Source organism: Papio anubis, chromosome 2 (genome assembly GCF_008728515.1).
Source record: "Papio anubis isolate 15944 chromosome 2, Panubis1.0, whole genome shotgun sequence".
Lineage (NCBI taxonomy): Eukaryota > Metazoa > Chordata > Mammalia > Primates > Cercopithecidae > Papio > Papio anubis.
The window spans coordinates 70,408,290-70,434,014 of NC_044977.1; the positions used below are offsets into that span (position 1 = coordinate 70,408,290).

General features: G+C 37.7%; 1 protein-coding gene across 6 annotated transcripts in view; it reads right to left on the reverse strand.

The window, feature by feature from the left end:
* The window catches only part of MITF (melanocyte inducing transcription factor), a 224,492-nt gene that overhangs the window by 77,693 nt on the left and 121,074 nt on the right, over positions 1-25,725 (reverse strand). For 2 of the 6 annotated variants that reach the window (XM_003894197.4, XM_009200354.3), the window contains exon 2: positions 6,689-6,938. In XM_003894197.4, the coding sequence (XP_003894246.1) occupies positions 6,689-6,938 (250 nt within the window). Of the gene's footprint in view, positions 1-6,688; positions 6,939-19,830; positions 22,364-25,725 lie in introns of those variants that run through there. The other 4 variants (XM_009200355.4, XM_031663202.1, XM_009200356.4 and 1 more) reach the window with 3 other exon arrangements.

Here is a 25,725-nt window from a genome sequence, read left to right on the forward strand (position 1 = left end):
AAAAAGCCTTTTTAGACATTTTTCCCCTAATTGCTTCTCTTTCATCCCCATCACCATGAAATTTTAGAAGACAGATACACTGTTTATTGGTTTATGTACTGTGACTTTGGAGGTTTACAAACCATTGTAACATCTAATACTTTTTTGCCCTCCAACAATCCAGTTTTGTCCTCCTTGTGGGGAGCGACTTCACCCCTGTTGAGGATGCACGTTCTACTGGTCTCATGACAATTAAAAAAGAAATTTACCATTCAGAGCCAGATGACACTAGGCCCACTCCAATTTTTAGCCCTCACTTTTAGGTCGCAGACCTTAATATTTTCCTTATGATACTGCCTTCACCTCCAGCAGTATGGAATTACGAGAACTGTGTAAATGAAAGGAGACTGCACCTATTAATATAGCCTCCTCTAACAGGAGAAAATGAGGAGGAGCCTAACAGGTGTCTCTTCTCATGGAAACACACAGGATGAATTCAGTGACTGCAAAGGGGCTCATGGAGAAGATGGCAAAGATTCTCCTACTTAAAGAGAGAGCGCCATGCTGCACGTCAGCCAGCATTTCATTACTAGCTACTAGTCAAGTGTCCACCAGGTACATCAGACCCTATCCATAACCTGAGGAAATCGAACCCAGATTCTGCTGTACAAAACCTGGATTCTGTTGTACCCCTCAGTTACATGAAAATGCCCTTGTGGTCAAAAAGGGAGAAATCATTTCCATTTTGTGCCAATATTGCCCAATAAACATGTAATTAGAGCTGAAGTTCCAGTGCTTCTAGAAACTGGGATTAATTCACAGGCTTAGTTGTATAAAGCCTGAATATTCTGTTTCAGATAGTTGGTCTCATGGATCTGCTCTTTTAAGTAGATAAAACCTAAAAATTTAAGCAGAGGACTTTCTTCAGCCAGCATTTCATTACTAGCTGCTAAAAGCAGTACAGACAGAAAAACCAAGTCCAACATTAATCCACAAGCACTTACTGTGATTCTCGCACTTATTGTAATTCTTGCACTACTGAGCCTGTGTTAAGTTTGACTTGTCCAAATAAGACAACTCTATGGAGCGCTTTCTTGTGCCAGTCCTGAGATCACTAAATCCTCACCTGCAAGTGTTCATAAAGCAGCCTGGGAAGCAAAGGGGCTGCCACTCAGTGCCGTGCAAGCTGGTACATACTTATACACTGAACCAATTAAACTGCTCTCAAGACGCAGGGTGAGAAGTCCTCACTGCACCTAGGGAAGAGTGGACCTTGAAGCAGGATTCTCAAAGATAGAGACAGCCCAGAAGGAAAATAAATTATATTTCTTTTGTTCCATTTTAAAACATGAACAAAGAAAACTAAAGGGTTTATGTCTACCTGATAAAAACTGCCTAATAAATTTCTTCAGACCTTGCTTCTATAAAAGGCAACTGATGGTAGGATTAGAAAACAGAAAATAATAGGCCGGGTGCAGTGGCTCAAGCCTGTAATCCCAGCACTTTGGGAGGCCGAGACGGGCGGATCACAAGATCAGGAGATCGAGACCATCCTGGCTAACATGGTGAAACCCCGTCTCTACTAAAAATACAAAAAACTAGCCGGGCGAGGTGGCGGGCGCCTGTAGTCCCAGCTACTTGGGAGGCTGAGGCAGGAGAATGGCGTAAAAACCCGGGAGGCGGAGCTTGCAGTGAGCTGAGATCCGGCCACTGCACTCCAGCCTGGGCGACAGAGCGAGACTCCGCCTCTATAAAAGGCAACTGATGAAAAAAAAAGAAAACAGAAAATAATAGGAAGGCTGTACCCTAAACTGTTAACAGTAGCTCCTTCCAGGGAACATTATGGAAGGGAGGCGGTGGTAGGCAGGGTAAGATTCATATTGAATTATTCCGCTGCATTGTTTAAATCTGTTAAAAGTTAACAAGTATTGTCTGCAATTAAAAAAAATCAATAACGTGAGTTTTAAAGAGAGAGAAAATTACCTTATGTGTGACACTGAATGATTCAGATTCTGAAGGGAAATGAGGTTTCTGGGAGGATGAAGAGCTGTTTGTTGACCTGAAATCTGAGTCCCTTTCTCCCCTGAATGAGGATGTAGCCTTGCAGACACCAACATTGATTCAAAAACAAAAGGATACTAATGTTTATAAATGATCCCTGAAATCAAGGCTGACAGGTTGTTTGTGTAAGTCACACTACAGGGGATGCAAGTATATGCTGGTCCATGTGTGAATGGACTATGCTATTAGAAGAAATCTCAGACATAGTAGGTCTTCATCTTATGAGAGTACCACCTCTAGCAACAGATCCCCTAACTGAGGGGACCAAGGCAAGCTGATCCGAGACACACGACATCTGTTCTGGCTTCTTGCAGCCACCATGATGCTATTTAGGGTCTGTATTCCTGGCTAAATAAATCAGAAACAAAATATAAGGGTAGGTTGTGGGAGAAGTCCCTTCTGCCAGTGTGTAGCCCTTCAATCCACCTATAACTCCACAGATATTTTCATGTTTCTGTGTTATACCTAAAAAATAAATCACATCTTGAAAATTCGACTCCATGCAGATTTCATAATTTACAGCAAAAGACCAGTAGTTCAATCATTAACCCTTCCCCTCACTAGTGAAATACGAAGTGTCAGTTGTTGGAAGAGGGTGACAAGGAGCAGGACTTCCAGCCCACCTCACTAGAATCTCAATCCAAATGAGAGGCAACTTTGATGAGATAACCACCAAATAAACGCCCAAGTAAATTTAGTTTACAATGTAGAGGGTCCCAGAAAAAGTGCTTCTGTATTTGACAAAACAAACAGCAAGCATCATCACTAATTACAGAGCAATTTGCGCAACTCTTGAGATGATTTGGAGAAAAGGAAAAATTTAAAAATAAATTCCTTCAAAATACTTAAGAAATGCCCAAAAGTAATAAAAAAATCTTTTCTTTTTAAAATTCATGTAATCTTTCTCTTAAGCAGAACAGAAAAATTCACTGGACAATCTGTTCCAGAGAAGACTTTGACTTTGCCTTCAAAATTGTAAATTTCAAGGTGAAAGGAAGGGAGGGAAAGAGAGAGGTAGTAAGGAATCCTTGGCAACTCCCTTCAGATTTCTAAACAGAGAAACATTTTCAAACTGTAAACTATGTGTTCAAGCTTTCAACCGTCAGAGCCCATGTTGGGAAGGTAGTAGGGGAAGAAATCCTGATGAACTTTTCAGTCCAGGATGAGAGCGACCAGTGCTTTTATAATTCATCAAAGTCAGAGAGACAAAACCATGAAAACAGATGCTTGGTGACCACGCAAATGATTAACTTGGTGGTTTGTACCGTGATGCTTTAGCTATAAGGCTGAACCCATCTATAGGTCTGTCCCCTGTTACTCTGTTTTTGTTTGAAAAAAGCTACATCAAATTTCAAACTTCAGGTGTGTATGACTTGCATGCCAGCAAAACTCACTTGTGGAAGAAACTGATTCCATTAATGCTTCTTGAAGACTTTTTTTGTTGTTGTTAATTCACAATTCAAATTACAGGGTGTGTTCACCATTACAAAAAAAAAAAAATGCATTATGCACTCCAGGTGTTAGTTAATTTATGGTAAAAGAGCATCCTTAAATTACAATGCCCAATTGGGTAAGGTTGTTCTTAAAAAACTTGGAGAATATCTTTACTATGTAAATATACAGCAATAAGACTCATGATTCCATGTCCCCCAAATGAAAATCAATATGAGGGAAAATTCATATATTATTAAATCAACATAGAAACCAGAGGCTAATCCTACAGAGATTCATGAACTTACTCACTGCACAATAACCATATGTTGAGGAATGAGTGATGCAGATTTTTGACCTCTAACCCAAAATCTGACTAGTCCTAAGTTTACCAGATGTCAATAATTTTTAAAAATGCTTTATAAAGCTTCATATTTTAAATTTAACTCTGCCAAAGAAAGGGATTAACCTGAAAACACTGCTTTAGCTTTTCGAAATCAGTCATTCATCCAGATAGTAGAATGCGGGTAACTTAACTTTGTGTGTGTATGAAAACTAAACTATGACCTTTTTTCTCTCAGGTTCTTACAAACAACTTGGGAGATGGAGAGATTTAACCAGATTCTCTAGTGCGTGCAAGTGTGACTAATTGTATACATCTACCTCCACTGAGAAGCAGGCATGTTCTGTTTTAGCAATTTAAATCTTTAAAAATTAAATAAATTTACTCAGGGTATACTATGAGAAAATATTTATTCAGTATGATTTGTATCATAATGCATTCAATTAGTATACTTGACAATACCATTCTTTGGAAATATATATTCATGGAGAAATAAATGGTCCAAGATTAAGCATATTAACTGTTTTACTATTAACCACTTACTTCATAAAACTATGCTTATGATTTAAAAAACTATAAAAAAGAAAAAAACACCTTTCTCTCAGTTACCTTTCTGTAATGTTTCATAATACTTTTATACACAAAATTTGGAAAATAAGCCAACTATTTTTATGAAGTCCTAAGTCTTTAAGTATCTGAAGCAATCACTTATATGATATTCTCTTTTAAAATGTTGATTTTCTTAAAATATTGTCTTAATGAAATCATGTATTCTTATTTGTTTCTTCATTTAAGAATACTAAAATTTGTCTAAATAGCTATCAAACCTAATCATATAGCTATGGCAATAATTCTTTATTTTTATTTATATGACATAGTTTACTAGTTTTTATAACTGAAGTATAAATAAGCAGAAGTTAAATAGACATGAACTATATTCAGTATAAAAGAGAAATTTACCTAATTCTTATTTTTAGTTAGAGTATGTCATCCAGTTGTAACAATTTATTTGTGCTTTAACTTTGGACATTTTTCTGGCGTACATAAGTTAGGGGCTGTATCAATCCAGTGTCACCAGGACACAACAACATATAAAAATATTGGTATGTTATTCAAACAACTTAATGTAGGTTTTAATTCTAATCATTTTCAAAAATAACATATTTACAATGACAAAAATATTTAGAAACTATGCTCATTTTTAAGATAATCTGGAAATGATGTTTCAACACATTTTCATTTGGGTAATTTCCTCTCTATCAGTTGTAGCTGCCTTAATAGGAATACTGATTTTAATAAATACTTTTTGACATAGTATCAAACGTTACCTTCAGTTGGATGTAAACCACTACTAGCCCAAATCCATGTCAACTCCTCTAAAATTTGTCCTTCAGATTAAAAAGGTAAACTATTATGATGAATAAAATAGACATATTTCTCCATATCTTGTTACTATTTAATTCATACAATTTTAAATAACCTAAGGTATACACAATAAATGTCACCCCTGCAGGCATGAGATAACAACTTAAATCTTAAATAATTCTTAAATCTATAAAAGCTTAAATAGTGATCACATCAATTTTCACCCAAGCAGAACAGAAAGATTCAATGCATCATCTATTCCAGAGAGAAAACCTTGAGTTAATTGAGGGGTAAAAAAAAAAAAAAAAAAGAGTAAAAAATCCATTAACTGTGGCAATATCCAGAATTTCAAACAATCACATTGGAGTAAAACTTTATGTTAAACTATTTGGATCTTTTTTCCCTAACCCAATTTCAGTTGGTTTCTTCACCTGAGTTCCATTATTTCATCACTACAGTTTAAGTCTTTGCAAATAAAAAATAATTGACTCTTGATTTGTTTTTTAAAGAATCTCTTTCCTACTTCCTGGTAAGGTTCACAGATTGATTCCTAATTATAACACATCATCTCTCTATTTACTTTAATAGTAAACTTTAAATAATGGGAGATGTTTTTTCTGTGCACATGAATGAATCCAAAAACCAATAACGAATCACCGGTCTGTAAAGTTCATTGTTTAATGAACAGTAACACTTGAGACTTTCCAGAATTAGGTAAGCAGGTAATAAAATAAAAAAATAAATTAAAAATAAGGAAATTCCCCTACTTTCCTTTTAACTTTCCTTGAATCAGTCATATTTAAGAACTGAAATGTTCATTCTTAAACAAGGAGTATCTCCCTATGTGATGTGGAAGACACATGTGTGAGATGGAATTCTATTCTTAGACTTGTTACAATTTTCCTTAGTAATTAGGAAGCTATATGTCCCTAATCGAATGATGCTAACAAGCTCCTGCAGTTTCTACTCTAGCAAGAAATCAAAGAGACCCAAAGCAGGCAACTCACTGCAGTAAAAGGATTATGCAGTCTGGTTATTAAAGCGCAGAAAGCTCTTCTTCAATCTTGTATGTGAAGAGCTTTCTAAAAGAGTTAAATTCTACAACCAATATTACATACTAAATAAAAAGAAAATTAAAGAGTGGCTATGGAAGGTATTTAAGAAAAAAATATTTAAGATACACAAGTTATTAGAAGAGGCCCATCTCAGATAACTCTTGTTTTGAAACTTTCTCAAAGAAAGATGTCATTACGACAAACAGGTATGCCCACTTGCAATTTCTCATGGAACATTGACTCCCACCAAATATTGAATTGTACCATTACAGTTACAATGCGTTTGCAACCTTCTTTTAAAATATAAAGCCACGTAGGAATTAAGGGAGTTGGAGTTTTCAAGTATAATTCTGATGGGTCAGTCTAACGAAATACACATTCAGATAAACAAAATACCTAGCAAATGGAAAATGGAAGAGTTTGGTCCAATGAACGAGCGCGACACTCAACGTACCTTAAGGACTTCCATCGGCACCTGGGTGGCAGAGGGAAGGGTGGTGGGCACACTGACGTTTATGGCTGGTGTCTGACTCACGGGCACTCTCTGTTGCATGAATTGGGCCGCCTGCAGCTTCTGCTGCTGCTCCCTGCGCTCCTGCTCCTGCATCTGCTCACGCATGAGTTGCTGGCGTAGCAAGATGCGTGATGTCATACTGGAGGAGCTTATCGGAGGCTTGGAGGCCCCAGGATGCTCCGCGGAACTGCTGTGGGAAAACCAAAAGGCATACAACATTTAGTTTCCTAATGAGACCCTTCGTTTGCACTTTGGGGTATCCTAAATTGCATCAAACTATAAAATGAGTCTGTGCAAATATAATCAAGTCACAGAATGGCACTCCACATAATTGAAAATCAAGAGGTGACAGGATTTAAGTCATTAGTAGTTGAATTAAAATAAGTCAGCTTGATTGCATCTACGCATTTTTTATCAGGCGGCTTATCTTTTTTTTTTTTTTTTTTTATTTTATGCTGCACACTACTCATCACCACCAAATATAGCGCCACCATATGCACTGCCAAGAAGCAAAGCATCTTAATGGCACCCAAATTTTCACATTTAAAAATAAATTGCTTGATTTGCTTTTTTGTACAACTGAATCTAACCAAATAACTACTCCTACATGTTATCTAAGTTCTTTGAAGATGCCTAAAATGTTTACTAACAAAAATTGATTAAAGAAAAGGTGAGTTTTGCTAAGAGGAAACTTTTCTAAGATACGATAAGTAAAAATAATTAATGAAGGAAGCGTTTGGGCCAGAAAGTTAACACTGAACTCGACCTCAGTCTTTCGGCAAAGGGGCAGAAGACGAGCTGGTCTGACAAGCCAATACTTCTCTGTCTGGTTTGCTTTGTGCCGTCTTTTCTTCTGATTCACCTTGGCATGCCCTCTACTACGTTACTATGCGTTCTCTGTGTGTTCCCCATGAGGACTACTTCTAATGGTTTTGGCACACACTCTACCCAAAATGGTTTAAAATTCTGAAACCCTACTCACAAATCAAAAAGAAAAGACTTCCTAATTTTCCTAAATATGGTTTTTGATAACTTATCTTGCCAGTTTTATGACATCAAGTTATTAAACCTCTCTCTGCCTTAGTATCTGGAAAAGAAGGAAAACAGGAGTTTTTTTACCCACTTACCATTTATAAAGGTGGGAGGTGTTCTTTTAAAATTTCTATTGTATTGTGTATATTTTAAAGCCCTACTTCCTAGGGATTTTGGGGGATTAAATAAAACAAGGCACATAAATCCCCTAGTACAATGAGTACCATGTAGTACTGGCTCAACAAATGTTTGCTGTCACCATTATTATAGCTAGAAAATGTTTCATTGTTTCTCTCTCTCTCTCTCTCTATGCATATATATATATATACACACACACACACACATTAACATACACATACATACATATATATACACACACATGTATATATTAACGTCTGTGTTTAGGTCAACAGTTCAAAACCTTGGCACCTGGGACAGAAGAAAAGGAACATTTGAGAAAATATTCACTCTTGAGAAAGTCATGCTTCAACGTAAGTATCTGTACTTTGAACTTCCTTCTTTGAGCATAAACTCCAGTATTATCTTTTACCTTCTAATAAAAGGCAAAATAAAGCCTTAAATATCATTGACCATCCTAATGAACTCCTTAAAGGCAGGAACCTTCAGGCTCTGAAGGTAACAAAACATGCTAGGGGATGAAGAAGTGTTGGTTTTACCCTCACGCTATCCCAGAAAAACCACACAATAACAATTTAACAGTTCGCTTATTTTCACAACAGGAAATTGGTTCAGTATATTGTCAGAGAATCATAACGTAACATGATGCAACCATTAAAACTAGTGTAAAAATATATTTACTGATTTGAATAAAACTACACAATATAATGAACTTAGAAAAGCCAGATACAAAATAGCATTTACGGTAAGATCCAAGGTTCTTATTTTGTTTTATTTTTAAAAATTTTTTTTAAAAACTGCCCATGACAAGAAAAAGCATAAGAATAATGTTACTCTACACCATTGCTGGTATATATTAAAACAGCTTAACAACGTTACCAAAAAGCTAAAAATTGTTCATGCAATTTGATTCAGAAATGTGATGGACAATTTTCCTAAGTAAATAGCTTAAATGTGCAAAAACTGGTATTACAAGACTGTTTACAAATTGCAAAATATATGAATAATCAAAAATTTGTCCCACAATATGAGAATGGTTAAATACATTATCATACATGAAATTAATAAAATACTACCTATTTTTTTAAATTGTACAACTACAGAACAAAGTGGGACATGTAGGTAACAAGAGGGAATTGAAAAGTAGGATTCAAAAGTATATTTACATTCTAATTTAAAATAAGTATGGTATATGCATGTACACAAGAATGCAAAATGATTAGTAGGGAATGTACAAAGATAATCATAGCTGCCAGGGTGAGAATAGAATTACAGGTAAATTTATCTTTCTATCATTTTACTCCCCTCAACTATAAAGAAGTCATAGTATTTTTTCAGTGGCAGAATATATGCCTCTAGACGCTAATTTAAGAACATGAAGAAAGGACTTGAGTGATCGAAATCACCATTTGGCTAGAAGAAAGGAGACAGAATCCAACATAGACAACATTTTGACAATACGATGGGAAAGTGGTGACTGTATCCAGTATATTGGCAAACTTGGAAGTGCTCAGCATTCCAGAAAATACAAACCCTCTTTCCTTCATGTTTTCCTACATTTTCTACAGACACATACAAATAGAACAATGTTAATACCTTGCTTATTATTTAATATCATGCACTCATCCACATATTAAGGGCACCTGGCCGTTATTCTCACTCACTTAAAATAATCTATTCACTTGATACAGCTCTACTAAAAGAGCATTTTAAAAATGTATTTTCTCACTTTAGAGTATGTGTTCAAAGCTCAAATGCACCTTCCTGAGCCAAGAAAAGAAGGAGAGCTGTGATGAGGGGCATGGCGGGTGGTGGAGGGAAGCGGGGGGGAACAGTTATTTTAAAATAAATAAATAAATAAATAAGCGGCCTTACTATTCAAAGCCTGTCAGGTTAAAACATTCCCAGAGAGACTGATCCTTTTGATAAAAACAGGAGCAAACCTTTGTGCTGTAGCAAATGCAGCTGTGGAATAATCGCACTAATTAGCTGCTCAAGACGAGTCATTGGCTGTGATACGGAGGGAAGAAATCCTTTCAATTAACAGTAAAGCATTCTTAAGACATCTTAAATTAAAATTTCTAGTTATCAACCGCACTAAGTCTTCATACGTGAAAGTCGACAACAATATCATTTAAAGCATTTTCTGAAATATCCTGTCTGAAAAAAATACATATGTTATGAAGTAGACCAGCATAAGTAAAAAGAAACCCCGCTAAAAAATATAGCAAATATATTTTTATATTTATATAAATATAGTACAGCTCAGTTAATTGACAGTGTTTTAATAAATCTTCCCCCCAAAAAATCAAAAGTGCAAAGGAAGCATTAGAGTTGCCTCATGGCACACACTCCCTGCGGGATATTTCCACATTGTTAAAGATGACTCCCAGATTCTCAGCTTTGCTCTCAATCTTCTAAACATCCCTTTCTCTTAGAAGTAACTGAATCTGCAATTATCACCTTCTAGACAAAAATGAGGATCTCTGCATGTCACAATGTTAGCAGGACAAATGAGCATAATGTCTTAAGCTCCAAATCGAGGTTTATGTGAGAACATTACGAATGGCAACAATGCTTATTTTTTAAAACGAGGACATGATGCTGAAGCTACTAATGATACACAAGGAGAGATGTCCAAATGTATTTCAAAAAGCTAACTGAACTCATCCCAGGCCATGAAGCTGAGTCTTTGCTAGATAATCCTAATTCCATGAGTCTGATTCCTTTTAATCATATTATGTAAAGGTCATTTATTCAACAAATAGTTATTGCCAGGTGCTGGGAATACCTGGTTTCTAATCTCATAGAGTTTAAAGCCACAGTCACATAACTCTTCTGAGATGCCTTAAAATTAAGTCAATTACCTAGATTACAGAACTGTGATCGAGTTCCACATGGGAAGGTGGGCATCTCACCATCAGAAAGCACCCTTTGAAAGCCGATGGGCAGAGAGACAAATGCCTTAACTGGCGTGTACCGGCATCGCTGAAGCCAGGCACACAAGTCTGCTGAGAACCGGGAATTTGTCAGCAATGGCTCAAGGAGGAGGGCCACCGACTGGACTCAAGTGCTAGCTCAGTCACTGATGAGCTGCACGACCTTTAATGAGCCACTTGACCTCTCTGGGCTTTTCCAAAACCCAGCATTTTAACGTGCTGCAGGGATTGGGTCAGTTAATGTTCACTAAATTAAAGTGCTCAGCACAGTGGCTGGAGGTACACAGACAATAGACGGCCACTAAATGTGACCTGAGTTCCTACCTCTATGGCGGAATTTACATTCTTAACCTTCAGAGTCTCCCTCTTCTCTATGATGGTATAGGTATTTTGGACATGGGCTCTGAACTATCTGACATATTCCTAAATCCCAATAGTTTATTCTACTATCTTCGTCAGCCACCTAACAATATCAGAAATTCCATTAAATTCAACACTCCAGCATCCAAACATCTGTCTACCCACCCCTCACCTTTGACAGTGATGCCAATGTTCTTTTACTGTCTCATAGGGACTGGTCTTTGGTCTCAATATCACAGTCCTCTAAGGCAGTTCTCTTGTCATCAGTAGAAACCTAGAGACGCTAAAGGAATGTTACACTTTTCGTTGCATTTCCTTTCTTCCACTCCTCAGGCAGAGTCCAGCTCTGCTGTGCAGTAACCTTTGACTGTTAGTCTATCTCTGCACTTTGCAATACATCTGCCTCTCAGCACTGTGGTGAGGATTAAAATTTTTAATAGATATAAAAAGCTTAGCACAATGACTAAAACACGGTCCAATAAATTGGAACACGGTTCAAAAATCAGTGGTAAAAATAATAGTATTAAACCATGAACATGCTTCTTCTTTTGGATACAAGGAATCTACTTTTTATATGCCTATGTGCAAGTTTGGACCACAGAAGATATGTCTTGTAAAGTTTAGGCAATATCCATTTAAATGAGAGAACTCAAAAAACTTTTGCAGGGACGGAGAGAGAAAATTTATTCTGCAAATCTCTCATGAGCCATAAAGTAGGAATTGTAGCATTTTTCTTCAGTAAAAAATAATCTTCATTATAGTCATTTGGTTGATAGAGCTCAAAGCCTAGTATTCATTTGCACTAATAGAGCTCAAACCCTAGTATTCGTTTGCAATTTATTTATGTTCAGGAAGCACAGTGGTTGATATTCACATACACAGTGGAGACACAGGAAGGTTCAACAGTATTAACCTCCTGTGCAAAGGAGAAACCTAGGTCATGGATGGGTTAAGCTACAGGAGTTTCAAAATGCAAAAGGTTAGCTGAAAAAAACAAAATTAGCTGAGAACTTTGTCTCAAATAAAAATGCCCAGCCTCATTCCTGGAAATTCTGATTTGTTTAGGTAAGTCCCAGGAATCAATAGGTCTACAAAAATTCTGCAGCCAAATTCTGACACTTGACTGATTCCAGTGTTTGGAAACTAATTGTAAAATACCCAGGATCACTTGTCTGCATAGTAGGAGAGCTGGGACATGAACCCGAATCTCTAATTCTTAGACCAGAATACTTTCTTCCTTGTCTGAGAAAATTTGCATTCCATTTCTCACCTCCAATCAGCCTTCCCAGAAGTCTGAAGAGTCCTGATACTGAATGCAACATGTTGGATGGGATAGAAGGAGAAAGACTACTCACTCCCGCCAAATAGGCTATGAGACCAAACAAAAACATCTATCCAGAAACTTCCAACGGCCCTTTATGGGTACGGCACAACCGCTTCATCATAAATGAAAGGAACTGATAGGTTGAATCTACAAGAACTGCCCCCATCCAGTCTGTTCCACCAGCAAAAAGAAATTCTTAACAATCGACTGAAAGTGCCACCAACTGCACAAATCAGAGTTGGTAAATGGCTATATTTTTTGTAAATGGTAGTCTGGGTGTCTAACATTTCAGAGTGACTGGCACTTCTGTTATCTCAAACTTTCCATTCCTTCCAAAGTGATTCAGGATGACTTTTTCACCATGTATGGTGGAAGAAAATACTAATAAGAAACTATATCATCCCTTGTACTTAAAATAGCTGGGAGTGTAACCCATGTAAATGTGAAAGTACCAGATATCACAGTTTGGCTTCACACTGAGATCTTCTGGACTTCTGTCAACACCTAACTTGGGTTTTAGTCATCAAGAAAAAGAAATCAAGATCTGCCAAGATTCCACCTTTTCGGGGGTAACAAGAGCAGCTCAGATAATACATACTCCAGGTCTCTAGCATAGCTAAAATACAAAGGGTAACAAAACACAGCCTGCATGCCCCATGCGAATGCTTTCTAAACGCCAGGTGCTGCTAGACATGTAGGATATCATGGTGTCCTAACTGGACAATGCTCCTATCTCCAGAGCTTTGCACATTTCATGGTACACAGGGAGAAAAGCATTCTAAAAACTAAGAACCACCAATCATATATAAGTTAAATTCGGAAGTCTTTTCTTTCTAACACTGAGACCTCAATTCGCTGATAAAAATGGGAGATGTTTCATATCCATTCAGGATTCTCCATATTTTTTTTAAGCTGGACCTTCGATAGGTACCAGGAAAGACTAATCTCAATGACTGATTAGATAAAAATCAAGGAGAACCTTAATAAGGTTCCAAATATATAAGTATTCTCCAAAAATCCATACCAAAAATGACAACCTGCTTGCAGGAAGAAAAAAACTAAAACATCTCTTCATATATATTTTATATTATCATCTTTATTTTTTATTTTTGTACATGTTATATAATATATTAGTATAGTGGCACATGTACATAACTCATAAATCAAATTAAAATGTGTTGAGAAGGTTTTCTTGAAAGAAATTAACTAGGAAGAAGGATCAAAAATGTTTAGAGACCTTTGTAATATATGAACAATGCTCTTCCAGGCAATTTTCATCAGCAGATTTAAAAAAAAATTTTTTTTTTTTTTTACCAAAGTGTTTCCCACTTCTGTATACTCCAACTAAGAGGAATATCAAGTTCTTACTAAAAGATATTTTAAACTAAAGATATGAATTTTGCCATTTCCTCATTTTATGACCACAACTGATCTCCATTTTCCACAGATGCCACTATGGGTTGGCACACTCTTAATACTCAATTCCTTTCAAGGAAATCGCCTCTGAGAGCCAGACCATTGAAAGGTTATAAAGCAGATAAAGTTGAAGTGCCCCACACTCAAGTTTTCTGTTTTTCATATCAAGCTTCCTTTCACCAGACTGTACTCTAGAATTCTTGCTTACTCTGTCCAACTATGGAATCCCATTCACATCTAACTGCCATGTTTTAAAGGGCTTTGAAAAATTCATCCCTTAAAGTAATTAATATGGCATGGCAAGGTGCTCCACTGAGAGTATTTTAAAAGAAAAACCAATTTTTAAAAATCCAACACAATGACAAACTAATGACAGAATTCATTCATGAATGTGAAAGGAACTGGAAGGAACTTTTTAAAGGTAGAAAGCTCTTATATTTGTACTCAAATAATTGTCCCAATCACAGGGCATGCTCTGGCTGTTTTTCTAGACATTATAACAGATCAGAGAAAATTCAAAAGCCTCAGACCACCATCACTTAACAATCACTGCATGTCTAGCACACGTCCACCAAGATGCAAAGTTTCCAACATTGTGCTGAAATCAAGACAAAAGTACAAACTGTAATCTAAGGAGCAGTGAATGGGTGCACCTGTCATGGTTTAAGAGGCAACCTTACACATAGCAGTAATGATTTATGGTGGCCACATGGCATTTATGGCTGCCCAGCATCCTGTCCCACTTGTTTGGTAAAGTACCTGATTTAACCTTGAAGAACCAGCCTCCTTCACTTTCAGTTCATGAGGTTATGGTGTTGCCACTACCTCCAGACATGGAAGTACAACCCTGGTCAATCAGGAAATCCATCCTACTGGTCACAAAGACTAACCCAGGAATGTGCTTGTACCCCAAGACAATCAAGTAAGAGTCATCCCTATGCCTTTAACTGAAATCATTAGGTTAAAATGACTCTCTTTAAACTAAGGTTTGAAAAGCTGGTAGGATATAAATCTGGAACTTCCTGGATCTATCTGAGAAGAAAGCCAAACTGGAGAAAACAGTAAAGAAAGAACAGAGGATTAAGGAGAAGGAAGAACAAAGAAAGAGGGAGCCAGTGTTTATATGACATTGAGCATCTGTATCAAACCATCCCTGAAGTCATGATAGCCCTGGACTAACCCTGGACAATGACTTCACAAGGGCCAAACTTCATTTTTTTCTTAAGCCAGTTTGATCTACCCTGGGATACTACAGTTGGTTTTGTAACATTTAAAAAAATATCAGTAATACTGGGGAAAAAGTCAAAGTTTCAGCCTAAGACCTACAATTCATAAAACCTAGCACCCATCTATTTTCCTATTTTCTGTTTGTTTTGGCTAGGCACACTCCCACTCATAGCATTTCCCAGCTTTCCAGAGCTAGACAGGCTACATGCTAAGTTTCGCCAATTAGATTTAAGTAGAAATCAGAAGTGCCAGTCACTCTGAAATGTTAGACACCCAGACTGCCATTATATATATATCTGTCTCTCTCCAGGCGGGGGGATCATGAGATCAAGAGATTGAGACCATCCTGGCCAACATGGTGAAACCCCGTTTCTACTAAAAATACAAAATTTAGCTGGCCGTGGTGATGCATGCCTGTAGTCCTAGCTACTTGGGAGGCTGAGGCAGGAGAATCAGTTGAACCCAGGAGGCGGAGGTTGCAGTGAGCTGATATCGCGCCACTGCACTCCAGCCTGGTGACAGAGTGAGATTCCGTCTCAAAAAAAAAATATATATATATATATATATACACACACACACACACACACAAACACACACACACACATATATACACACATATATACACACAAACATATACACACATATATACACATATATATACATATATACACACATTGGGGTGTGTGCATATATATCCATTTACCAACTCTGATTTGTGCAGTTGGTGGCACTTTCAAAACATTTTTAAGAATTTCTTTTTGTGGTGAAACAGACTGGCTTTTTTCTTTTTTTGCCTTTTTTTTTTTTTTATTAATTCAAATACAACTGACCATGGCAACTGTACTACAGCATAACATAAATTAAAGATCAAACATATACATCTCCATGCTGGTTCTAGGTGAAGAAAAATAGGAAAGAACAAAGATCTTCAGGAGTCTTCTAAGACAACCCCAAGAACACCACGGAAACTGTTTTCTGGAGTTCTACGTAAGAGTCCATTTCCATATAACTTAAATTTTACACCTTAGGAGACTGTGGGATCCTCAGCTGGAGAAGGACACGGGGTGGGAGGTGCTGTGAAGCGGTCATACGAGGGGGAGGGGCTTCATACGACCCACTTCATAGTACCTCCTGAGGGGAAGGCAGTTCCTATAGATTCAGCCTATCGGTTCCTTTTGTTTATGACAAAGCAGTTGTGCTGTACCCACAAAAAGCCATGGGCAGTTTATGGAGAGATGTTTTTGGGTGGTTTCATAGCCCATTTGGCAGGAGTGAGTAGTCCTTCCCATTTGATTCCATCCAAAACACTGAATTCGGTATCAGAAGGGCTTTTCGGACCTCTGGCCAGGCTGACTGGGTGAGGAACAGAATGTGAATCTTGTCAGACATGGAGGAAAGTGTTCTGGCCTAAGAATGAGAGATGTATGTGGGTTCATGTCCCAGCTCACCTACTTAACAAACAGGTGATCTTGAATGTTTTAGTATTCATTTCCAAACATGGCTGAGTATCAGAATCAGCTGCAGAAAATCTCCTTCAAATGATCCCCTTCTCTAAACCCTCTGCCGCCATGTCTCCCGTAATCTGGCTGCACTGGCTGCAGCTTCAGAAGCCATCCTGAGCCATGAGAATGAGGGCCAGATTCAGGTATGAAACTGGTATGTGCCTGGTCCTTCATAACCTGGTCCAATCTGCTCCAGAAGGGCAGAGATTACATGTTTTATTTTATTACATGTTTTATTCACATATTGTTTCCCCAGCACATAGTAGAACAAAATAAATATTTGTTCAGTGGGTAAAGTTGGTGTCTGTCTTCTAACAAATACTCTACCTCATAGAATCAAATAATACTAGAACCTTAGAGTTGGTGCACCCTTATTCAAACCATTTGCTTGAATCATCCAGGGATGGAGAACTCTGGACTCTAGGGATCTACAGCAGTTCTTTAATTCTAAGAGGAACTTTCACTCCACATGTTAAGATTTCCCAAGTCAGAAGAGATCATATAATCAATGAATATATTTTAGTAGAGTTTCTTTCTCCCCCAAATAGCTGTCTTTTTTTTTTCTTTTTTTTTTCTTTATTTTGAGATGGAGTCTTGCCTCTGTTGCCCAGGCTGGAGTACAGTGGCGTGATTTCAGCTTACTGCAGCCTCCACCTCCCAGGTTCAAGCAATTCTCCTTTCTCAGCCCCCCAAGTAGCTGGGATTATAGGCACACGCCACCATGCCCAGCTAATTTTTGTATTTTTAGTAGAGACGGGATTTCACCATGTTGGCAAGGCTGATCTCGAACTCCTGACCTCGTGATCCACCTGCCTTGGCCTCCCAAAGTGCTGGGATTACAGGCGTGAGCCACCATGCCCAGCCAATAGCTGTCTTATAATCAATAGTGAATTGAACTCAGGGAAATACACCTGATAGACAAAAACCATGGCATCAGGACCAATCATGGCCCCTCAAAAGCTCAAATGAGTTATAGTTTGGTAATTCAGAAATCTGGGGATAGATGAACCCTGCTAGATAAAAAAAGCAGAGTAAGAAATATTGATTCATTTAGTATCTTAAGTGAAAATCCACAGACCACAACAGATAATAGCATTAAGCCCGGGAGACAAGATCCCTGGGTCAAATTCCTAGTCCTGTCACTTCTTAGCTGTATGACTTGGGCATGGTTTTTCACCTATCCAAGCTTCAGTTTTCTCAGCTGCAAAATGGGGGTGGAAAGAAGTATCTTCTTCATAGAGCAGTTGTGAAAGTAAATGTGTTAATACAAGTACAAAACTTAGCATGGTTCCCACAAACTATGTGGACAATGAGTGAAAGTCAGCCAATGAATTCTTCTAAGTCTGTGTTTTAATTCCTGAAATGGTATCCTCTGAACATGTTAATATCTAAAAATTAGTCAAGGCTGACAAGTTACTTTCTAGGGAGCCAAAATTCTAGAATGCTGCCTTCTGCTATCATGTTCCTTTTCTTTCCTAGAGGAAAATACAAAGCAATTAATTAACAGTGTGTGCCCTCCTAAAAGAACACGCACAGAAAAGTTAATGGGCAATAACTCAGTGAATAAGTTTTGTCAAACATGTTTGTGAAGAATTTCATTCTGAGAGTGTATAAGGGAAGCATGCTCTTATGACAAACACATTAGTTAACTAAAAAAATGAAATTCAAAATTAAGAATTAATTCGGCTGTAAATTCAGGTTTGACATTACTACTGTTCTTACGCTGCATCAGAATAGCAAGTTTCATTTGTTCATGCCATTCATTATTAATATTAAAAAAATTAGTAAGTTATAGAGTATATTCTTGTAGAGAATGAATCACAAAGAGTAGACATCATCTCCCCAGCTAGCATCTCATTTATAAGGCAAACATTTATCACATTTCTAGCATAGTGACATTTTAAACACATAATTACATATACTTTGTTCATAAAATGCTCTAACATTTTATAGAGATGAGTAATTAAGCTGTTATAATGACATAAAGAATGAAAAAAATCTAAAGTATCCATTAAAACAAACTACAGCAGAAATAGGAGCTCGAGAAATTAGAAATCATTTTTAAAACTACCTTTTATAAGACCTTTTAAAGATGTATCCACTGAAAATGATGAACTTTAACCCACACTTAAACTTATGGTAATTATATATATATATGTATATATATATAAAAGAATCAAATTCTAAAAATAGATCTGTTACATCTAGTATTTTTCCATTATTCTTGCTGTCTTTAAACACACCTTCACAAGCTGCTGAACATAATGCCTTTCTGACTTAATCAGAACCTCTCCCATGACCCAGGAACGTTCAGTAAATAATTATTAAGCTCCAGAGGTGGCTTTTGCATAAGTTGATTTGCTTGAATGCCTATTCACTTGGGGACACAGCTTTCAGTATTGTTTTCAAATCTTATCACCTAACAGTGAAAGTAAATGTTAAAGGAGGTGGGGGGGAACTATCCTCTGTTTAGTTTTTCTCCATTTCTTTGAAATTGCCATTTTTTAAACTTGTTCTACATTTATATGCCAGGCAGACAATTCTGATATTTGGATGTCTGTTTCCCCCTCCAAGAGAAAAAAAATCAATATACAAGAATGCAAAGAAGATGTTCATTAATGCAACTGTTACCATTCCACAGTTGGGGGGGGGGGGAAGGTCGGTGGGGGAAAAACCAAAAATTCAAAGTGTTTACAATGGGAGAGTTTTGACAAATGTTACTACTGTATTAAGCACACTGTTTTCCTGAAGAAAATCCTGTTTTATTCATTACAAAGCTGGGCTGCAGTCTATCTTGCAATCATAAATCAAGCTCTGCTCTAACTCAGCTTTTTCAAGCAGTCGGGGTATTTTTGTCATTATGAACTTAAGACCAGCATTCAATTTTAAAGGAGAGGGCAAAGATATTGGGTTAGCATTTCTATCTATCACCACCACACCCACCCCCAAATTAGTTGTTATCTTTGTCATAGCCACCTACCAGAGGTTACAGCTGAAGCTGATTAAAGCCAGTCAGAAGTAACAGCTTCAGTATTTTTAACTCCCAATAAAACCTTCTCATCCTCTATCCTCCCCCTTAAAAAGGAAAAAAACTGCTCCTCTTAAGTGGTCCCGGGATTATTTTCAGAATAAAACTTCACTTACAGATATAAGCTTTCAAAGGAGCATGGCATGAACATCTGAACTCTAAGCGCCTCCATCTTTTTTCCTTTAAGGTGTTCTGCAAGCCCTTGGCGAAGAGTGAAAGTCAAAGTTAGTTCTGGCACTGGCTGTGTCACTAGGGGTGGCTCCTGATAAGGCCCTGGAAACTCCAATCCAAACACAGCTCTGTGCTAGAACGGTGCCTGGTGTCTGTCTGCAACAGCAGACCTGTTTAATCCAGTACCTACTGTACCTGCAGGACAAAAATGCTGCCTCACACCACAAAGGGGGCTACTCAAGTACCCAGGCACAGCCAGGGAGGCAGCCCAGCAGCCAGGCAAGCACCTCGGGAAGCTTATTTGGCCTTATCCAGCTCAGGTACTGGCTGAGGCTTGCAGAGACTGCACATTATTAGAGAACTTAAAAGGAGAGGTAATTTCACATACCGGTGAATTGTTAACACTTACTGGAGTCACAGAATCTAGGAGGGAGGACTGTGGAACTGCTTGTGTGCCCTCTCAGTTTGGGAGATCTCGGGCATCAACTCATCGCACAGCTCTAGGTGTTTTGCATCTGTGCGCAGGCATTTTTGGAGCTTGATAATTGAATATGCCCCTCCTTGCTGACAGGCTAGAGATCCAAAACAGCATTCCTTACCCTCAGACCCCAAGAATATTAGAAGGGTTGTCCTTGCCTGGTTCTGGTGGAAGTAAAACACAAACTGCTTCTAATTATGGCCACCATCTTTCAGGACACACAACTTGTTAGGCCATAAACTGTGGATTCTTAAGATTGTCATCCAATCTAATTCTGAACACATTGGTATACAAGAAGAAAAAACAGCAATACATGCTCTCAAAAAACACTTTAAAATGCAGCCATGACAACATCAATATTGTCAAATATTTATGGAGCTCCTACAGGATGCAGTGCACCAAAGATGCCCTACAGAGTTATGAAAATATTGTATGTATGTTTCTCCCTACACACAATTCAAAGGTCATCACAAAGACATCTGACACTGACTAGCTGCATACACTGGGCAAGTTACTTCACCTCTCTGTGCCTACATTTATCTCCAAAGTAAATGGCTGGAAAATAATGCAACCTCTTTTAGCCATAATCAAACTCAAATTACATGATATAATGAAATTATCTTTTTTTTTTTTTTTAACTTCCCTGTAATACTAGGAAATATCTAGCCAGGAGTCTCAGCCAAACTATTTCTGGTTCTGTTTATTCTCTGCTCATTTTATTCATTCTTTCTTTCTTTTGTTCAATAAATATTTATGGAACACCGACTGTGTCCCAGGCATTGTGTAAATTTGTGGAGTTTACAGTCTAGTGGGAAACACATACTAATCACATAAATATATAATGAAAAATGTCATAACTGCTGCAGAGAGGTGAAAAAGTTAAAATTTAAGAGTCAGAAAAGGCTTTCCTTAGGCAGGGACTTCTGGTCTGAGATCTGAGTTGAGGAGAGGAGGAGTATAGAAGAAAAGCTTTCCAGGCAGCAGTAACAACATATGTAAAAACTATGAGGTGGAAAGTTGGCAGGCAGACTCACTATCACTGAAGGACATAGTATGAGGGAAAAGCATGGTGCCCGTGAGACCTACACAGTGACCAGGGCCAGACCATGAAGGATCTGGTAGCCCAGGGAAAGGTCACTGATTCTGTTTCAAGATGAACAAGAAACCACTGAGAGATGGCAAGCAGGGGAGTGATGAGCTCAGATTTGAGTTTTTAGAAAGGTCTCCCTGGCTGCTATGTTGACAGCCAACTGGAAGACTGGCAGAGTTAGCTACTGCAATAGTCCTGGTAGGAGGTGATGGTAGCTCATGGGAAGCGGGGATGTGCAAAGTGGAGAAGAGCGGGCAGATTGCTCGTAAAACTAAGGACCAATAAATAGGATTAGAGGAGACAATTCATCAACAGCAGTCATTGAGCACTTTCTACATGCCAGGTACTGTGCCAGGTTCTGGGGCAAACAGATGATTAAGATGTTACCCTAGTTCTCTTACTAACCTATCCCACCTCTCTTTTCCTGCCTCTAGCACAGTTTGGCATGGAAATCAAGAACATGGATTCTGATGTTTATTGATCCAGGTTCAAATCTCACCACTTACTAATTCTATGACTCTGTACAAATTTACTAAACTTTCTGGGCCCCAGTTCTTTCACCTGAGAAAGAAGAAATAAGTGACTACCCATAGGTTACTGTTAGAACTGAAAGAGATAACAAGTAATATGTTCAGCATTGTCTCTGATGCATAACAAATGCTCAATTTTTAAAAATCCTCTTACAATTACAATCATGGTTAGTGCTACCTGTCCTGGATTAATATTGACCAATCTAGAGAACCAAGGGAAATGAGACAGAGTGAAAAAAACAAATGAAAAATTAAGAAAGTAGAGGAGCAAGAAATAAAGAAAAGATAGGGAATAACCATATCAGAAACTTTAAGGGATTATTTTCTAAAAAATCAAGCCAGGGACGGTGGCAGATGCCTGTAGTCCTAGCTACTTGGGAGGGTGAGGTGGAAGGTTTGCTTAAGCCCAGGAGTTCAAGACCAGCCTGGGCAATGGAGTGAGACCCCATCTCTTAAAAATAAATGTTAATGAAATAAAATAAATATAAGTTCAGGACAGATTCTCTCTCTCACCTTAGGCACTATTTAAAGCTAAGTAAAGTTACAAGGCACTCGGGTACATTTTAGAACTGAAACTCTGATTTATCACATGCTTACACACAGGGAAAACCTGTACCCACCACAAGTTCTCAAATGTTGATCCTGAAACCAATGGTATCAGTTCCAGCCATTCCTGAAGGGGACATAATGTGGTGCCAAATGTTCCCCTGGCAGGTTCAGCCAATAACATCACCTGGTGGACAATCCACCACCTCAAGAAATATTTCTATTGACAAATTACATCAGTACTTTAGAAAGATCTAGCTTACACTACAGTTCTAAGGGAATCTTCTTGGATACAGCAATGAAATGTTCACCAGCAAATGGACCAAAGATTGACTTAAATATGAACACATGCCACCATATACAAAATTCATGAAATGTTACTCGCATTTCCCAGCACTAAAATACTACCCCTCAAGTCATCACCCAAATTAACAAACACATGTCTTCTGGATGTCAAGAACCATGTCCGTTTGGTTTAATGTTGTATCCCTAGAACCCGGTAGAATAAACAGTCCATGGTTTGATGAATATCTTTAAAATGAATCAATGTAATGTGTAAGCAACTGTCTTGGGCACATCTATACTACTCAGATGTGTTTCCTGAGTTTGTATACATATATGTATACATATGAACACACACACACACACACACACACACACACACACACACACACACAGAGGGAAAGAGAGAAAGAGAGAGTTTCCCAAATCCTAAGTTTAAACACAGACTAAGAATTTGTAGTGGAGTTGGGGAGGAAAAAATAAGATCAAAAAAACTGAGCACAGAATGCAGAATAAAAACATCACCTGTATTCCAATGCTTCTGAAATAATAAGTACTACTCTTTGTCCTAAATTGCAGCACATCAACTACAGTCATCAGAATTCTTACTGACCCTTTAAAAGCTGAACCTTAACTAAAATGGGATTTAAAATAATGAATCATCCAAGCGACAGCCAACTTTTTCCTTGGAAGCTAAACTAGGTTTCAGAATCTTTTTGGAAGGAAAAATTCAATCACTACTTTGAATGGGTTAGAAAAGAGATAAGGGATTTTACTTGTTATCCTGTCCAAGACTTAGCTGAAGAAAAGTAATGCTACTGTTTTATCACAGCTCAGAATTCTTCTTATTTTATTTAGGCATTAAATGTTTTATTGCCCACCCCAAGCACACCATATTTTCTTATAGTCTTTCTTTTGATAGTCATTGTTCTTTTCAGTAAACTCATACTTCACTCACCAGCCCCACAACAGTTAACACTTGAGAGCTTACTATGTGCCGGGTCCTATATTGGCCCATGAACTACACACAATTTAAGAAGCATCTACTTGGTCTTGGAATGTTTCATTATGATCCCAGCCAATGGTTCCCAAACCTGTCTTCCTATCAGAAGCACTTGAGGAGCCTTCTCCTTACCCTACCTCTTTAAAATAAATACAGGAGATTTAAGAAATATAAAGGTCAAGGATCTTTCCCCAAACAAATGAGTGAGTGAGATTCTGCAGGGGTATGGTTTGGAATTCTGTGTTTTTAAAAAATGATTCTCATAGAGGTCTGAAGTGAAGTCAAGTCTAGAAACCACTAATATATAACATTATAATATATATAGCTATATATAATATTATCTATGTAAATGGTCTGTTAAGAGTGGCAGGAAAATACTCAAGAATGGAAGCTCCTTTTATTTGTTGAATAAAGAAGTTACTCATACATTTTAATTCTTTAAAATATCCATGTGGAATGTTCAATGAAAGCCTTATTGTGGGGTAATTAGAGTTTCATCAAAGTAGTAATGAAACTCACAAAGTACTCTCAATGGTAACACACACATCTCTTTTCTCCACATGGCATCACACTTATGTTCTGGGAAAACTCAGATGCCACCGAAAGGCCCTTTAATCCAAACATTTATTAGTTTTCCCAGCATGTGTGTGAGAGGCACTGTTCTCAGTGCCATGGGGAAGACAAGGATGAAGATGCAAGAGGCTCTGCTTTCCAGGGGTTCATTCCAGAGAAACCCAAGACTCACACGCACATGTCAATGGGAAGAAGGTGCAGGGAGGACAGAATGCTAGAGCCTTCTTCTCCCTCCACTGCAACTCCTTCCCTGGCCTGGCCCCTCCTGACCTGGCAGATGAAGTTTTGCAGGTCTTACATTTCTTCCTCAGAGAGATCTTCCCAGACCATCCTTCCTAAAGCAGAAACATCTACGTTTGTTTTGTGCTCTTGAAGCAAGCTTTTTTCTTTTATAGCACTTAATCCAACTTGTAATCCTTTTATTTATCTATTTGTCCTGTGTTCTTAAGGGCAGGTTCCTTGTACTTACCTTTTTCTCAGTGCCTGGCACATAGTAAGTACTCAAATATTTGCTGGATGGGTGGACAGATGGATGGACAGAAGGAAAGAAGAATGGATGAATGACTGACAAAAATGAAAAAAGGTCAGATAAGGAAGGATCTATGAAGTATAATCTCAGGATAGCATTTAATTAATTATGAAGAAAGTCAATAGGCATAAATGGGATATACAACTGTATACTCTTTATTTGCAAGCTTGTAAAGGCTGAGCACAACTTACTTACATGGATAAAGTACTGGGGTACAAATTTGCAAGGAACTGGTCCAGCAGCTCTAATTTGAAACCATTACAGCATGACTGCAGAAAACTTTTAATGAATACCTACTTGCAGAAATAACTGTGCAGTAGCACTCACTCACGTTTATCTCTTTCATCCTGTTTCTATTTTTTTCTCCTACCAAGAACAGATCTGCCTGTAAGAGTGATATTACAGCATCCTCTCAAAGACAGTTCATTGTCCCTGGAAACCAAGGAAGCCCTTCAAGGTTGAAAAGGAAAATAAGAACTAAGATGACCCCACATAAACCTGATTGGGATGCAGTCCAACATTATTAAATAACTGTTAAGATGTTTATACAAACATCCGGAAGGAAAAATTAAATGTTTTTAAAAACTGTTTCAAAGAATCTGTCCAGAGGATAAAAATATAATCTACAAAGAGGCATCTCAAATTCTGTCTAAAGTGAATTTTTAAGCAGTTAACAAACAAAAATACATAAAATATTAGCTTGACTCTTTCAATTAATATAATAATCAATACAACGGATTAATCCCTTACCTTAAACTCTTTGATATTCTCTCAGTGTTCATTTCAAAATAAATACTTGTTCCTGCATT